Source organism: Ochotona curzoniae, unplaced genomic scaffold (assembly GCF_017591425.1).
Source record: "Ochotona curzoniae isolate NIBS_2020 unplaced genomic scaffold, NIBS_Ocur_1.0 contig_1302, whole genome shotgun sequence".
Taxonomy (NCBI): domain Eukaryota; kingdom Metazoa; phylum Chordata; class Mammalia; order Lagomorpha; family Ochotonidae; genus Ochotona; species Ochotona curzoniae.
The window spans coordinates 2,721,525-2,738,324 of record NW_024465035.1 but is presented as its reverse complement, the minus strand read 5'-3'; the positions used below and the strand labels follow the sequence as shown (position 1 = coordinate 2,738,324).

General features: G+C 47.0%; 1 protein-coding gene across 3 annotated transcripts in view; it reads left to right on the top strand.

Moving 5' to 3' along the window:
- Positions 1–16,800, top strand: part of PCCB (propionyl-CoA carboxylase subunit beta) — a 41,523-nt gene that overhangs the window by 6,102 nt on the left and 18,621 nt on the right. For 2 of the 3 annotated variants that reach the window (XM_041004578.1, XM_041004595.1), the window contains exons 4-6: positions 1,250–1,306; positions 2,630–2,743; positions 7,552–7,662. In XM_041004578.1, the coding sequence (XP_040860512.1) occupies positions 1,250–1,306; positions 2,630–2,743; positions 7,552–7,662 (282 nt within the window). The remainder of the gene's footprint in view (positions 1–1,249; positions 1,307–2,629; positions 2,744–7,551; positions 7,663–16,800) is intronic. The other variant, XM_041004587.1, reaches the window with a different exon arrangement.

Below are 16,800 nucleotides of genomic sequence, written 5' to 3'. Positions count from 1 at the left end.
AAGTGGATCTTCTAAATGCTGAACTAGAGTGAAACCTGTCTTACGGCTTTTTTACAGTTTATGAGATGTGGGCGGAAACGCAGACAGAAGAAACTAGTGCAAAGATGGTACAGAGGAAGTGGCTGTGTCTCCTGGACCTGCTGCTCACCTGATTGAGCAGTTTGCATGGAGATACTTTCAATTTTCATTTTATAAGGAGAGAGAGAAATCTTTCATCTACTGGTTCACTTCCCAGATGGCTGACAGCCCTGCCTGAGTCGGGCTGGAGCCAGGACCAAGGAGCTCCACCTGTGTGCTGGAGAAGACGCAGGACTCGGCAGTAGTCTGTTTGCCCTCTCCACCCCCGCATTCTGCGGTTCTTGGTGTCCCCTCCTGTGTGACCCTGCAGAAGTGGAAGCTTTCGTTTTCCCCATCTGTGTCAGGAATTCTGCCTTTGCCTTCCCGCCTGCGTCTGTTGGATCCCTCCTCTGCTGTTGGTGTCTCGTCCTCTGTTGTGCATGTTTGCCAGTTCTACAATTAATTCTACCATGTGTGTATATGTGTTTAAGTTTATTTGAAAGTCAAAGTCATAAAGACAGGGAGTTAGGTCTTCCATCTGCTGGTTCACTCTCCAAATGGCTGCAATAGCCAGAGCTGAGCCGATCTGAAGCTAAGAGCTTCTTTTGAGTTTCCTGCGTGGGGGCAGAGGCCGTCCTCTGCTGCTTTCCCAGGCTGTTAAAAGGGAGCTGGAGGGGAAGTGGGGCAGCTGCGAGGGAAACTGACCTTTATATGGGATGCTGCTGCTGCTGCTGGTGGAGGATTGTCCTGCATGCCAAGGCACTGGCGCCGTCACTGTGTTTTTGAGGGGTTTTTGGGAGGGAGGTTGTGCCCAGGATAAGCCATTCGTGTGTGAGGGTAGTCAGCAGTCAGTGTGAGGGTTGTGGTCAGCTTTTCCTGAAAACAGCCAGTGTTTTCCTAGAAATAGGAAGGCCTGTTTGACATTCTCAGGGTCTGAGGTTGGGGTCATTTCTGCATAACTTTTTTTCATTGAAGCTGTGGGTCATTTTGTAGAACAAAGACTGGATCTGCTCTTGTAATACGTGTTTGTCAGTGTTACAAAGAATAATCTGTAAATCAGATTCTCCCTTTCTCCATTTTTGTCATCTTTTGAAAGTCCTTTGAGTTTTCCATTTTCTTTCTAGTTGGGTCCTCGTCTCTGCTGGTCAGTCACTGTTCTCCACTGGTTGATGTAGTTGTGTTTTCTCTTTAGGACTTCACAGTGTTTGGAGGCAGCCTCTCAGGAGCCCATGCCCAGAAGATCTGCAAAGTAAGTGCTTTGTGTTGAAAATGGAGCCAGTCCTTCCATCAGGGACATTTGCATCTGGAGTGTGCTTGATGTGCAAGCCCTGAGCCCGGTGGGGATGAGCTGTGCAGGGTGTGGGCTTCCGTAAAGGGGCCTTTTGGTTTATCATTATTACTTTTGTATCATGGATTGCTTCATTGGGCTGGCAAGGGCTTGGTCCTTGTGATTTCACAGGTATAAAAATCATAGGACCACAAAAAATGAAAAGCATTTTTAAAAGCCCCTCACTTTTTTTTTTGAACGAATGTTAATGAACAATAATTATTGATAGAACTAACAACTGGTGAAATTTCAAAGTAGAGTGAAATGGTATTCCTCTTTAAGGGAATGTCTGGATTGTAGACATGGTCCCATCAGGCGTTTGTCTTGAGACTTTGGGCCAAACACTTGTAAACCTCCCTTAAATCTTTTCTGTTTTTACTGCTTCTGTTGCAATGGCTAAATGAGATCATGGAAGTGAAAGTGGGTTGTAAACTCTCAATGGCTCTGGGAACTTGCTCCAGAACTGACCCTGAGGAGGATCTGTCACTTCAGAAGTGAAGGGCCTGGGCTGGCCTCAGGTTAACAGATGGGTCAACATGTGTCTTCTTAGAAATACTGCTTTGCTGCTCTGCCTGCAGCCCGTCCTTCTTTCTAGGAGTAGTTGGAGCAAACTGGCCACAGAAAATGCTATAGCCTGAACCTGCAATTCTAGAAGATGTTGCCTCAAGCAGTCTTCTCTCTTGATGATGGGAAATGCTTTGGCTCTTGGGTATTTGAGGGCTTTAATCAGCTTTTTTAAAAAATTATTTTTTTGAAAAAATTTATTTTTATTTATTTGAAAGTCAGAGGTACAGAGGGAGGAGGGAAGGGGGAGAAGGAAGGAGGGACGTAGAGATTTCCCGTCCATTGGGTCACCCCCTAAATGGCCACAGTGGCTAGAGCTGGGCTGGCCAAAGCCATGTGCCAGGACTTCCATGCAGATCTGTCACTTGAGCCACCTCCCGCTGCTTTCTCAGGCGCATTAGCGTGGGGCAGGACGGGAACTGGTGCACACGTGGAATGTTGGCTGCAGGAGTGACAGCTTAACCCATTGTGCCACAGCCCTGACCCCTAATGGCCTCCTCCATATCTGATCCTGTGTCTGTAGTGAAGGGATTCAGTTGTCCTGGGTGGGGGAGGGGTGTGTGTGTGAAACGATTGTTGTTGCCTCCTGCTTTGAAAAGTATCCTGATAACATTTTCCAGAAAATACAGTGCTGCTTTTGATACCAAGAGCTGCTGTCTCACAGAATGTCTGTTCTCTCAGATCATGGACCAGGCCATCACCGTGGGGGCTCCGGTGATTGGTCTCAATGACTCTGGGGGAGCGCGGATCCAAGAGGGGGTGGAGTCCTTGGCTGGCTATGCAGACATCTTTCTGGTAAGAAACCTGCTACTGGAGAACAAGGTCCAGGCTTCCTCCCTCTCCTGGTTGCTGTCTGCCCCATTGTGTCCTCTAGCTCCTTCCTGAGGACCGGCTGGTGGCTGATGGGAGGGCAGAGTGGATTTGGGAGGGTTGTGTGCCTGATAGGAGGCCCCTCCTGGAGACAATGAGAGTCATCCATTAGGGAGAAACAGCTGAAAATACGATTTCTCTTTTTGCAAAACCAAGGAGAGGGAATAAACAGAATCTCTAGAATTCAGGTCTGTCTGTACAGTACTATGTGTGTGTTTGTGTGTGTTTTAACATTTTGGGTAAACACAATAGAAACATTCAAAGTTGAAGCACCAGGAAAGGAAGACAGACGTCACTCCAAGTCCCACAATTTGTAAACATTTGGGGATTGGTCATTTTAGCTGATCTTTGTTGATTCAGACTGAAAGAAAAGCAAGAAGTGAACTGGAAGCCAAAATAATGTGTTATTTAAAGTATGAAGTATATTGTGAAGGATGCAGTAAAGGAGGCCGGGTAAACTGGCCATGTTTCCAGGGGTGGGGACCAAGAGACAGGCTGCTATTGTTTCTAACCAGGCCAGCTGCTCCTGGCCACCTCGGCCTGCGGGCTCCTCCTTGGCCTGCGGGCTCCCCCTTGGCCTGCGGGCTCCCCCTCGGCCTGCTCCTGGCCCCCTCGGCCTGCTCCTGGCCCCCTCGGCCTGCTCCTGGCCCCCACGGCCTGCTCCTGGCCCCCACGGCCTGCTCCTGGCCCCCGCGGCCTGCTCCTGGCCCCCGCGGCCTGCTCCTGGCCCCCGCGGCCTGCAGACTCAGGTCACTGTCCTTTATGGTAGGTGAAAAGAATGTGTGTTTGCTGTCTGTGAGATATCCTGCCAGTAGTGGGAATGGTTAGTTGAGAAACCACTTTCTTTGTGTAAGTCTTTGTTTTACATTAAAGTCAGAGTTACAGAGAGGAGAGACCGAGAGAGAGAGAAAAAATATGAATCTTCCATGTGCTATTCACTTCCTAAGTGGCCACAATGGCTAGACGTAGGCCAGTTTGAAGCAAGGGTTCAGGAACTTCTTCCAGGCCTCTCACACAGGTACAGAGACCTGGCCCTCCTCTGCTGCTTTCCCAGGCCATTACCAGGGATCTGGATTGAAGCAGAGCAGCTGGGATTAGAACCAGCACCAGTATGGGATATGGCACTGCAGGTGAAAAATTAGCCTGTTATGTTACCACATTGTGCCCTGTGAAGATTTGTTTTATTTATTTTTAAAGGTTTATTCATTTCTATTGGAAAGTCGGATTTACAGAGAGAAGGAGAGAGAAAGAAGGATCTTCTATCTGCTGGTTCACTCCCTAAGTGGCTGCAACTGCCGGAGCCAAGCCAATCCATAGCCAGGAGCTAGGAGCTTCTTCAGGGTCTCCTCTGTGTGTACAGGGTCCCAAGGCTTTGGGCCGTCCTCTACTGCTTTCCCAGGCCACAGGCAGGGAACTGAGTGGGCAGTGGAGCAGCTGGGACACAAAGCGGTGCCCACATGGGATCTTGGAGCATGCAAGATGAGGATTCAGCTACTAGGCTTTCGTGCCAGCCCCTCCCGTGAAGGTCTTAAACCTACTGTTCAATCTTCTGTTTTAAATATTTTATTTATTTTTTATTGGAAAGTCAGATTTTACAGAGAGAAGGAAAGGCAGAGAGAAGTATCTTCCATTAGCTTGTTCACTTCCCAAGTGGCTGCAACAGCTGGAACTGAGCTGATCTGAAGCCAGGAACAAGGAGCTTCTCTGGGTCTCCCACATGGGTACAGGGTCCCAAGGCTTTGAGTTATCCTCAACTGTTTTTCCAGGCCACAAGCAGGGAGCTGGATGGAAAGTGGAGCAGCTGGGATATGATGCAATGCCCATGTGGGATCCTGGCACATGCAAGGCGAGGACTTAGCCACTATGCTATCGTGCCTGGCCCCTACTGTTCAATCTTGAGCTTCAGGGATCACTTACTGGGGAGAATTAGTTATGGCTGGATTGGCCTGTACGGTTGAGGTGTCGAAGTCAACTCCTGTGTTAGAAACAATGGAAGAAGTGACCCTAGGAGAAGCGGCAGTGAATGAACGCTAGGGAGCATTCAAAGGATCCTATAATGTAATTATTTTTTTAACAACAGGCTTTGGGAGTTGGGATAGAATATAGAGGCTTAAGATGCCAGCCTCTCACATCCGGGTACCAGCGTTTGTTTCTGGCTCCGGTCCGCTGATTGGGGCTTCATGTTAGTATATACCGTGAGGGACAGGGGTGATGGCTGAGGTGCCACTCACGGAGGAAGCCCAGATTGAGTTCCCTGCTGCAGCCTTGGCCCTGTCTTGCAGGGCATGAACCTGTTGTGGGTTCTCTCATTTTCTGTCTGCCTCTTAAATAAATTTAAAATTTTTTGCAATGCTGAATTAATGGATTATTCATGCTGCTTTTTCACTCTGGTGGAACATTTATTAATTTGGAGTAACTTTAATTTTGATGTGATTTCAAAGTTCATAGAAAAATTGTGACAGAAACACAAACTGCTATCTGTCCTTTGCTCCATTTATCCTATTATTCTCCATATATGCATATTTGGATATTTTAAAGATTAATTTTTATCAGGCAGATTTACACAGAGAAGGAGAGACAGAAAGAAAAAGGTCTTCTGTCTGCTGGTTCATTCCCAAAGTGGCCAACAATGGCCAGAACTCAGCTGATTCAAAGCCGGGAGCCGGAGCTTCTTCCAGGTATTCCCACATGGGTGCAGGGTCCCAAGGACTGGGATCATCCTCAGCTGCTTTCCCAGGCCACAAGCAGGGAACTGGATGGGAAGTAAAGCATGCAGGACATGAACTAGTGCCCATGTGGGGTCTTGGAGCCTGTAGGTGGAGGGTTAGCCAACTGAACTATTGTGGAAGGTCCCTGGCATGTTATGTTTTTCTGAAACATTCTGGGGACAGACTGGTGACTCTGCTACTTCATGTCTACTGAACCTGCATGTGCTTGCTATTTCAGAAGTACAAGGATGCTCTCTTAAATCAGAATATAGTAGTAAAAATCAGAGCATTGATCATTGATTCATCAGTATCATTCTTTTTTCCTTCAGATTTATTTATGTGAAAGGCACAGTTGCAGAGGAGTGGAGGAGAGACAGAGATCTTCACCTGGTGGTCACCCCCCAAATGGCTGCAGTGGCCCAGGCTGGGCCAGCCCAAAGCCAGCAGGCCTGCAAGTCTGAGTCTCCCTTCTGAATGGCAGGGCCCAAGCACTACAGCCATCTCTGCTTCTTTCTCAGGAGCATTGGCATGGAGCTGCATCAAAAGTGGAGCAACTGGAACTTGAACCGGCTGCACGTGGGGTGTCAGTGTTGCAGGCAGCGGCCTAGTCTATTCCGCCACAGTGCTGGCCCCCATCAGTATTCTAATCCATGTTTTACTCACACTTCACCCAGTGGCCTTAATAAAATCCTTTGAAGCTCTTTGCGTTTCTGGCCAGGATCCAGCTTGAGGATCAGGAAGTACAGTTGCTGTGTCTCTTTAGCCTCATTTATTATGAAACACTTACTTGGCTTTTCTTTGTCTCCAGAAGACATTAAACAAGAAACAAGTCTTATTGAGGTATAATTGACAAGTCATAAAATCCACCCGTTGTGACCATAAAAAGTGATTTCCATAATGCATTTCTAGTGCCCTACAACCTCTACTGTAACAGTTTCTGTACCTTTCTCTCATTCCAGAAACATACTCTGTCGCCTGGCAGTCACCCCAGCCAGCCCTAGCCACTGCTCCTCATCTGTGTCTCATTACAGTTTGTGACAAATGAACTCCTGAGCTGGTGTGGGGACTGTAGCAGCCGTGGTTAGGAATGCCAGACTTTGATTGTTCGTATTTGAGTAAAGCAGTTTTTAATGAATGAACACTTCTCCATATGTTCATATTAGGTCCAGTTCCAGACCCGGGACATTTGGCTTTGATAGTTTGTCCAGTTTTGTAGCTGTTTGGAGAGAACTTTTTGAACTCATACACTTTGCTGTAACTGAAAGTCCAGACTTCCATCTTAACATTTGTATCAACAACACGGGTGACTTTCTTTTCTTGTTCCTTACCGTGTGCTGTGTTTTACAGGGATCGGAATCAAGAGGTGGGACAAGATGAAATGAGAACCTGCCTCTAGGTAGGCAGAATTGTAGGGAAGGAGAGCAGTCGGGGGCAGGCCAAGGTGTTCGGACCCTTCTGGCCTTACCGAGGTCCTGAAGCCTGCCCCCTTCACCCCACCTGCTGCACACCTGCCCCATCTTTCCCTGGCCTGAGGCTTAGCTCTCCATGGTACTGTTGAGATGCTGCTTCTGCCTCCCTTTCTTGACAGCGTCTGTCTGGGGATGGGCAGGCAGTGAAGTGGCCTCTGCCTCAGCTTCACCTTGTGATTTGCTGCTGCCCTCTGAGAAGGGTGCCCAGGGCTCCAGAGTGAGTGATGGCTTTGGACACTGCTGAAGTTTCTGTTCCCTGGCCAGCCTTGTGTGGGCCGGTGCTGGGGTAAAGATCTGTGGCCTTCTTGAGCACACGTCCTGGTGCAGGTTTTGGGGGAGTTGCTGTCAGGGAGAGAGGGTATTAGCCCCACACTGTTAGATGGCAAACTAGTCTACCAGTTAAAGGGAGAGATTCACGTAGAATTCTGGGAGATCCTTACTGATGAGGTCTCTTGCCTCCTGAGTAGAGTTTTGGGGCAGCAAAAGCCAGAGGTGGTGTTACTGTTACATCTCTGCCACCTCTGTAAGCAGAGCCCTTGCCTTTCTCTCTTGGCAGAGGAACGTCACGGCATCCGGGGTCATCCCGCAGATTTCTCTGATTATGGGCCCATGTGCTGGTGGGGCCGTCTACTCCCCAGCTCTGACGGACTTCACGTTCATGGTGAAGGTAAGAAACAGGGGCCTGTGCGGGGTCCCCTTTCAGAGTCATGCAGTTTCTTGTCTGCAGTAAAAATAACCACTGACCCAGATCTGGGTTATCTGCGTTCTCACTGGCCTGCAGTGAGGCGGTGATAAGGTGTGTGGAGAGAAGGTTTTCATGCTGGATCTTTAGCTCATGGCTTTGCTGGCAGGCAGAGCTGATGTTCTACTAGTGGGTGATTTTACTTGTTGATGTGAATTGCAAATGGTTTTCAACGAGACAAAGAGCCTACTTTTTCCCAGAGAGAGAACTGTTTCCTGAATCTTAGTCATGAAGTTTCTTATGCAAGGCTTTTCTGGAATGTCCTTCAAGGGCAGCTCTTTCTGTTCATTATTCTTTCTTGAACTGTTCGCTGTTTTAGTGTGTTTTCTCCCTAATGGTGATGGATACATCTGATTTCCAATTTCATCCCCAGAGATGCGTATCTTTATTTAGTAACTTCAGTGGGATGACATTTAAAAATGATTTTAAAAGAATCTGTGTGAATTTATACTTGGACAAGCTGTGTAAGCTTACACATTTACACATGGATAATTACCCCAATCTAACGCCTTAGTTTAAGACAGTAGCAACCTTTTGCTCTTCCAATCCAGTGCCATGTCATATGGAGATGCAGTCTGAGAAATGTGGTGGTTTTGATGACCTCTGTTGTATGTGTAATTTGTAGTTACTAGAATGTCAGGATGCAGCTCAGGGCTGTTGGTAATGAGCCATAAAGATCAGGAAGGATGGGTTGGGGGCCAAGCACCCCCTGTCACCCAGGAGAACAGCCCTGGGGGCAGTGTAAACATTAAAGCACTTATTTGCAAAGGCAGTAGGGCAGTTGGAATTCAAATTTCAAGAAGTTTTTATCCTTTGAAGTATTCTGTTTTTAGTGACCAACTTAAAACTGTAAAAGTTCAATAAAAGGTTTTTTTTAAAGATTTGTTTTTATTAGAAAGTCAGATATACAGAGAGGAGGAGAGACAGAGAAAGATCTTCCATCTGATGATTCGCTCTCCAAACGGCCACACTGGCTGGAGTTAAGCCAATTGGGAGCCAAGCCGATCTGAAGTCAGGAGCTTCCTCTGGGTCTCCCATGTGGGTGCAGGGTCCCAAGGCTTTGGGCTGTCCTCAACTGCTTTCCCAGGCCACAAGCAAGGAGCTGGATGGGAAATGGGGCTGCCGGGACACAACCCGGTGCTTATATGGGATCTTGGGCCGTGTCATTCCAGGCCCTCAATAAAGGGTGGATTTAAAAATTAAGATGCCCGGGCCCGGCGCGGTGGCGCAAGCGGTTAAAGGTCCTCACCTTGCATGCCCGGGATCCCATATGGGCACCGGTTCTAATCCCGGCAGCCCCGCTTCCCTTCTAGCTCCCTGCCTGTGGCCTGGGAAAGCAGTCGAGGACAGCCCAAAGCTTTGGGAACCTGCACCCGCGTGGGAGACCCGCAAGAGGCTCCTGGCTTCGGATTGGCATAGTATCGGCCCGTTGCGCTCACTTGGGGAGTGAATCATCGGACGGAAGATCTTCCTCTCTGTCTCTCCTCTCTGTATATCCGCCTTTCCAATGAAAAAATAATAAAAAAAATAAATCTTTTAAAAAAAAAATTAAGATGCCCATATCTGTTACTTGTGAACCAAGTGGAATGCCCTCGTCTCTGTGCACACACCTGTCCCTCCACCAGGCCTTAGGGACAGAGGTGTGGGAGCAATGGCTTTGGCCACGAGTGCTTTCCTAGCTGCCCGCCCGTGCTGCCCAGTGAGCACAGCGTTCCACAGCCCTTCAGCGGTCTGTGCCCCCCTCTCCTCACCATTGTCTGTCCCTCCCTTGGTATTGCATCCTTCCTTTAGCACTGAACCAAGTGTGGATCTTTTCTTGCCTTTGAAACAAAAACTAAAACCTTCCCCTAACTTGTATGCCTCTGGCTATAGCTATCCCCTGTTTTTTTAAGGATTTATTTATTTTGCAAGTCAGTTACAGAGCGGGAGAAATGCAGAGAGATCCTCCGTTTAAACTCCCTAAATAGTTGCAATAACCAGTACTGGGCTGGCTTAGGCCAGGAGCCAGGAGCTTCATTTGGGTCTCCCACATGTGCAGCAGGGACTCAAACATTGGCGCTATCTTCCATTGCTTTCCCAGGCTATCTACAGGGTCCTGGGTCAGAAGTAGAGCAGGCAGGCTGTGAACCAGTGCCCCCTTGGAATGCCAGCACAGCAGATGGCAACCTAACTTGCTAAGCCATGACACTGGCCACCTTTCCATGTCTTTGGCGTGTTGGTTTAGCTCGGTCCCCCAGTCCATGAGTGCTGTTTTCCTAATGTCTTTAGTGATTCTGCATTCCTGGAAGTGGTGCATTCAGCAACATGCTTTCGCTTTGCCTCGCATGATGCTCCACTCTGGCATCTCTGGCCTTCTCAATCTCTGAGTGTGTTTTCGGTGATAGTCCTTTATCTGATATTTCTTCTCGGTTTTTAAAGATTTACTTATTCATTTGAAAGTCAAAATTATAGAGAAAGATCTCCCATCTGTTAGGTCATTCCTCTGATGGCCACAGCAGTTGGGACTCGACCAAGGCAAAACCAGGAGCCTGAATTCATTCTGGTCTCCTGTGTGGCAGGGCCAAGCACTTAGGCCCTCCTCCATTGCTTTTCCAGGCACAGTAACTGGGAGCTGGATCGGAAAGTGGGGCACCTGGGACTTGAACCAGTGCTCATGGGGATGCTGGTGTCACCAGCAGTGTCTTCACGTTTGTGCCGCAGTGGGCTCTGTGCAGTAGTTCTTTTTTTTTTTTTTTTTTTAAAGATTTATTTTTATTATTTTTTCATTGGAAAGGCGGATATACAGAGAGGAGAGACAGAGAGGAAGATCTTCCGTCCGATGATTCACTCCCCAAGTGAGCGCAACGGGCCGATACTATGCCGATCCGAAGCCAGGAGCCTCTTCCGGGTCTCCCACGCGGGTGCAGGTTCCCAAAGCCTTGGGCTGTCCTCGACTGCTCTCCCGGGCCACAAGCAGGGAGCTGGAAGGGAAGCGGGGCTGCCGGGATTAGAACCGGCGCCCATATGGGATCCCGGGCGTGCAAGGCGAGGACCTTTAACCACTTGCGCCACCGCGCCGGGCCCTGTGCAGTAGTTCTTTTGCAAATGTTTCCTCCCATTCTCTGGCTTACCTTTTCATTTCCTTGATAATGTTTCTGTTCCTAGCACAAATTTTTCCTACAAATGAAGCCCAGCTTATCAATTATGACTATTATTATGCTTGTGGTGGTGTTTCTTTTTTTAAGATTTATTTTTGTTGCAAAGTCAGATATACAGAGAGGAGGAGAGACAGAGAGGAAGATCTTCTGTCCGATGATTCACTCCCCAAGTGAGCGCAACGGCTGGTGCTATGCCGATCCAAAGCCAGGAGCCAGGAACTTCTTCCGGGTCTCCCACACGGGTGCAGGGTCCCAAAGCTTTGGGCCGTCCTCGAGTGCATTCCCAGGCCACAGGCAGGGAGCTGGATGGGAAATGGGGCCTCTGGAATTAGAACTGTCACCCATATAGGATTCTGGCGCATGCAAGGTGAGGACTAGCTGCTGAGCTACTACGCCGGGCCCATGGTGTTTCTAAAAAGTCGTTGCCAAAAGCAAGAGGGCCTGGGCTTTTCCTGTGTTACAATATAGAAGTCTAATGCCTTTCATTTTACATTTATGATCATGATCCATTTGAATTTTTATGAAAGATGGGAGATCTTATCTAGATTTTTTTCCTTGGCATTTGGGTATTATCAGCCACACGCTGGGAAGTCTTTTTTGTGTTGTGTCTCCTTTGTCCATTTGTCACGGGGTGGGCTGCACTGTGGGTCTGTTGAGGGGCTTTCTACTGTTTCAGCTGCTGGTTGGCCCAGCATGTGCTCTTCAGATGCGCTGCTAGGGTGGACAGAGCTTCCCGCTGGGCTCCTGTCCTCCGGTGTTGTGTTGCCTGGACGTGTTTTGCCTTTGCGTATGAATGCAGGACCCTTTACCTTCAGCATCCTCCGGAGAACTTTGGGACTAGTCTGCAGGTGGCACTGGGAAGAAGGGACTCCTTGGCAATTATGCCTTCCTATCTTTAAACAAGGACTTTCTCACCATGTATTCAGCTTTCTGATGTCTTTCATTAGTCCTGTGGTTTTTCTTGGAAAGCAGTTTTGTTTCCTCTCTGTGCCTAGTTAACATTGATATGTAAGCAGATTTTTTTTTTTGCTTATATCAATGCTGTTGTGGTTTTAAATTCAAATTCTGCTTATTCATTTTGGTCACATAGGAAAGCAGATGAATTTTATGTACTAAACTTGTATCCTCCAATATTGCAATAATTGCTTATTAGCAATTGTATATTTTTTTTGCTAGTTTTTTTTTCAGTTTTTCTTGATGATAAAAACACAATTTGATTTCTTCTTTCCCAGTCTGTGCTGCCTCTTATTTGCTTTCTTTTTAAAAAGATTTTTGTTTATCTTTATTGGAAAGGCAGATATACAGAAAGGAAGATCTTCCATCCGATGGTTCACTCCCCAAGTGACCGCAATGGCTGGTACTGAGCCAATCCGAAGCCAGGAGCCAGGAGCTCTTCCAGGTCTCCCCTGTGGATGCAGGATTCCAAGGCTTTGGGCCTCGACTACTTTCCCGGGCCACAGGCAGGAAGCTGGATGGGAAGTAGGACTGCCAGGATTAGAACCAGCACTCATATGGGATCCCGGGCGTTCAAGGCGAGGACTTTACTCGCTATGCTACTGCGCCGGCCCCCTCTTATTTTTTTTGTCTTAACCATAATGAGCTAGAACTTCTAATAGTGTTTTTTTTTGTTTGTTTTGTTTGTTTTAAAGATTTATTTATTTGTATTGCAAAGTCAGATATACAGAGAGGAAGAGGACAGAATGATCTTCCGTCTGATGATTTACTCCCCAAGAGACTGCAACGGCTGGTGCTGGGCCAGTGCCCCCAGGCCACAAGCAGGGAGCTGGTTGGGAAGTGGGGCTGCCGGGATTAGAACTGGTGTCCATATGGGATCCCGGCACTTTCAAGGTGAGGGCATTAGCCGCTAAGCCACTGCGCTGGGCCCCATAATGAGCTAGAACTTCTGGTATTGAAAATCAATGTTGAAGGGCCAGCGTGATGGCTTGGTTGCTAAATCCTCACCTTGCATGGTCCAGGATCTGTTATGGGGGCCGGCTCATGTTCCAGATGCTCCACTTCCCATCCAGCTCTCTGCCTGTGGCCTGGGAAAGCAGTCAAGGATGCCCCAAAGCCTTGGGACCTGCACCTGCGAGGAAGTTCTTGGCTCCTGGCCTCAGGTCAGCTTAATGGCCACTTGGGGAGTGAATCAGCAGATCTTTTTCTGTTTTATCCTTCTCTCTATAAACCTGCCTTTTCAATAATAAATAATCTTTTTTAAAGGAAAATCTATGACGAGAGGGAACTTGACTGTCTTGTCCTAGACCTTGGTGAGGAAGCTTCTAGTTTCTTTCCAGTAAATGTTATATTAGCTCTTGATTTTCTTTGCTAACTTGAGTAAGTGCCTTTCTGTCGTTAGTTTGCTGAATGTTTGTGTGTATATATGTATATTTAAATCTTTATTTCAAGGCAGAGTGACAGAAGGAGAGGAAGATTGTGTCTGTCCTTGTCACTGGTCGTGCACATACACAAGGGTCCTCTATTTGCCGGTTCACTCGTCAGATGGCTTCAACAACTAGGGGGTGTGTGATACATACAAAATGTATCTATACATACGTATATTTTTTAGTTTTTCAAAAGACTTCCTTCTCCCATGTGTTGTATAAAACATGTTGTTTGATTTCCAAGTTTTTGGTGTCTTCCAGCTGTTACTGATGGCTGTTGCGTTTAAGTCCACTGTGATTTGAGGGGAGAAATTGGATGATTTCTGTTTTCTTAAATCAAGGGGTGTCTTATGAGCCAAGCTGTGGTTTGTCTTGAATGTGCCATGGGATCTTGAAAAGTGTATTCCATTGTTGATGAAGTTAGCTGTAGATGTTCACAGATGCTGTTGGGCTTGCTGTTGAGAGGGTGTGGCATGGTCCTTGTAGTCGTAGCAGTGTTGGCACATGTCACCTTGGCACTGTGTTAGGTATGTGCACAGGAAGGACTGTCTTTCTTGGAGAATGGACTTCCTTAGGATTCCTCTTTAACTCAGTCTGAAATCTGTTTGAAATGAATATAATTGCTCTTGGTTTCTTTTGGCTAGTGTTTTGGTTATCTTTCTCCAGATATTTACTTATAATAGATCTGTGGTTTTAAAATTTGTTTTAAAAATATCTACTTATTTTGAAAGTCTGTTACAGAAGCAGAAGGAGAAAGGTGTGTGTGTGTGTGTCTGTCTGTCTGTCTGTCTGTCTGTCTGTCTTGGTAGGGGCCTGGGGGAGATCCTCTATCTGATGACTGGTTTCCCAGATGACTGGTTTCCCAGATGGCTGCAATGACCATGGCTGAGCTAGACACAAGCCAGTAGCTTCATCCAGGTGTCCCACATGGGTGACAAGTACTCGGCCATCTCTTCTGCTTTCCCCAGGCCATTAGCAAGGAGCTGGATTGGAAGTGGAGCAGCCAGCACTCAGCACTTGAACTGGCACCCATTTGGGAGTGCTGGCTCCTGTTTTTTGTATAATTCTTACAGTCTGGGTCTTGCTTCTCAATATATTCTGACAATTCATCTTTGAAATGATGTATTAGTATGTGGTTATTGGTGTAGTTGGATTTATTTCGTTTTATTTTTGCTTTGTTCTTGGTTTCTGCTTTTAGCTTCTACTCTTAGATGTTTTGTGGTTTTAATCACGTTTATGTGACTCAGTTTTCTCCTTTCAGCATGTTAGTTATACATTATCTTAACATAGTGGTTGCCTTAGTTTATAATATGTTTGTAAGTAATCCAAGCCCAGGTGCAAATCACAGTATCCAATTACTTGGAGGAATGTGAGCACCATATAACAAAATAATTCTGACTCCTTCCTTCCATTTCTGCGTCATTATGGTCATTTATTTTGCTAGTAATTGGTATAACCAAGCATGCATGTATCATGACAAAATTAATGTTTCATAATTTTACCTCACCTTTTCCTTCTCTGATGCTGTCTTTATGTAAATCCAGGTTTCTGACCTTTATCATTTACTTTCAAAGGTTTTTTTTTAAAGGCTGAAATTATTAATCCTCAAAGAATATTTTTAAAATATTTACTTATTTTGAAAGAGTTACAGAAAGATAAAAAGAGTTTTATATACATATATATATATAGAGAGAGAGATCTTCCATCTGCTGATTCACTCTCCGGATGGCCACTATAGCCAAGACTAGGTCAGGCCAAGCCAAAAGCATCTTCCGGGTCTTCCACGTAGGTGGTGGGGCCCAAGGATTTGACCATCTGCTTCAGCTTTCCCAGGCCATCGGCAGGGAGCTGGTTTGGAAGTGGAGCAGATGGGACCAGAATTGACGCCTGTACAGGATGCCAACACTACAGATAGAGGATTAGAGTACTGTGTCACTGTGCTGACCCTGGATTTTTTTTTTTTAAGGTTTATTTATTTGGAAGGCAAATTGTAGATCTTCTGTTGGTTCACTTTCCAAATGGAATAATGGTTGGAGGCTAGTCCAGGCCAAAGCCGGCAGCCAGGAAGCTCATCTGGGTCTTCCAAGTAGGTGCAGGGGTCCAAGCATGTGGGCCATCTGCTTGCATAGGCTCATTAGAAGGGAGCTGGATCTGAAGTGGAACAACTGGACTTGAACCAGTGCCCATATGGGATGCCAGTCTTGCAGGCAGAGGCCTATCCACTACACCACAAGGTCAGCCTCTGAAGTTTTTCTCTCGACCTTCGCTTTTTTTCCCCTAAAGATTTATTTTTATTGGAAAGGCAGATACACAGAGATATACAGAGAGAAGGAGAGAGAGAGGGGAAGATCCTCTGTCCGCTGATTTACTCCAAGTGGCTGCAACAGGAGCCAGGAGCCCCTGCCTTGTCTCCCATGTAGGGTCAGAGTCCCAAAGATTTGGGCCGTCCTCGATTGCTCTCTCAGGCCACAAGCAGGGAGCTGGATGGGAAGCGGGGCTGCTGGGATTAGAACCAGCGCCCATATGGGATCCTGGCATGTGCAGGGCGAGGACTTTAGCCACTCGGCTGCCACGCGGGGCCTGGCCTTTGTTTTTCTGTAGTTTGAGCCTGGGAGGTAGCGTTGTGGGTTTTCTGACTGTGATCTCAGGTGGTGTCTCAGCTTCCTGAAGCTGCCATTTGGTCCTGACAGCTTCAGGGATTCTCAGCATTGTTTGCAGTAGTTTGTTATTTTCTTCTAAAGATTTATTTATTTATTATCAATTAAAAAGGCAGATTTGCAGAGAAAGGAGAAACAGAAAGATTTTCCATCTGGATCACTCCCCTAAATGGTCACAACGAGCAGAGCTGAACTGATCTGGAGCCAGGAGCAAGGAGCTTCTTCCAGGTCTCTGACATGGGTGCAGGGTCCTGAGAACTTGGGCATTTCTCCAGGGCTCTCCAGGGCCACAGAAGGGAGCTGGATGGAAAATGGCGCAGCTGGGACACGAGTTAGCACTCAAAAAGGGTGCTGGCACTTGAAGGTGGAGGAATGGCCTGTTGAGCCACCACAGTGGCTCCTATTTTCAATATTCTGTCCCTTTTTTTCCACTCCTTGGATCCCGTGTGTGTGTGTGTGTGTGTGTGTGTCTTTACTGTGTTGGTATTTCCTCTCAAGGTCTGTTTCAGTTTTGGTGTTTTCTGTTAGTGTTCCCAGGCCCAGAGATTTCTCCCTGAGCCGGGCCCAGGCTCCCAGGAAGTGAGTCCACGGCACTCGTCATTTCTGCTAGCATTTCTTTTGGCTCTTTGTGTATTTGCGTCTCCCTGCCTGCCTTGCCTGTCTGTCCTTGCATGCTGTGTGCTTTGTCTGTTGGGAGCCGTTAGCATCTTATCATCACATTTGTTTCGATTCCTGATTTGATTATTCTAGCATCTTTGATTCTGATGCTTCCATGGTTGCTGTGTCTTTTCTAACACTGCTTTTTTTTTTTAATTTCAATATGTTCCATAACTTTTTCTTGATAGCAAAAAAGCAACTGGAAAAAGCAACTGTTGTCAACAGGCGCTT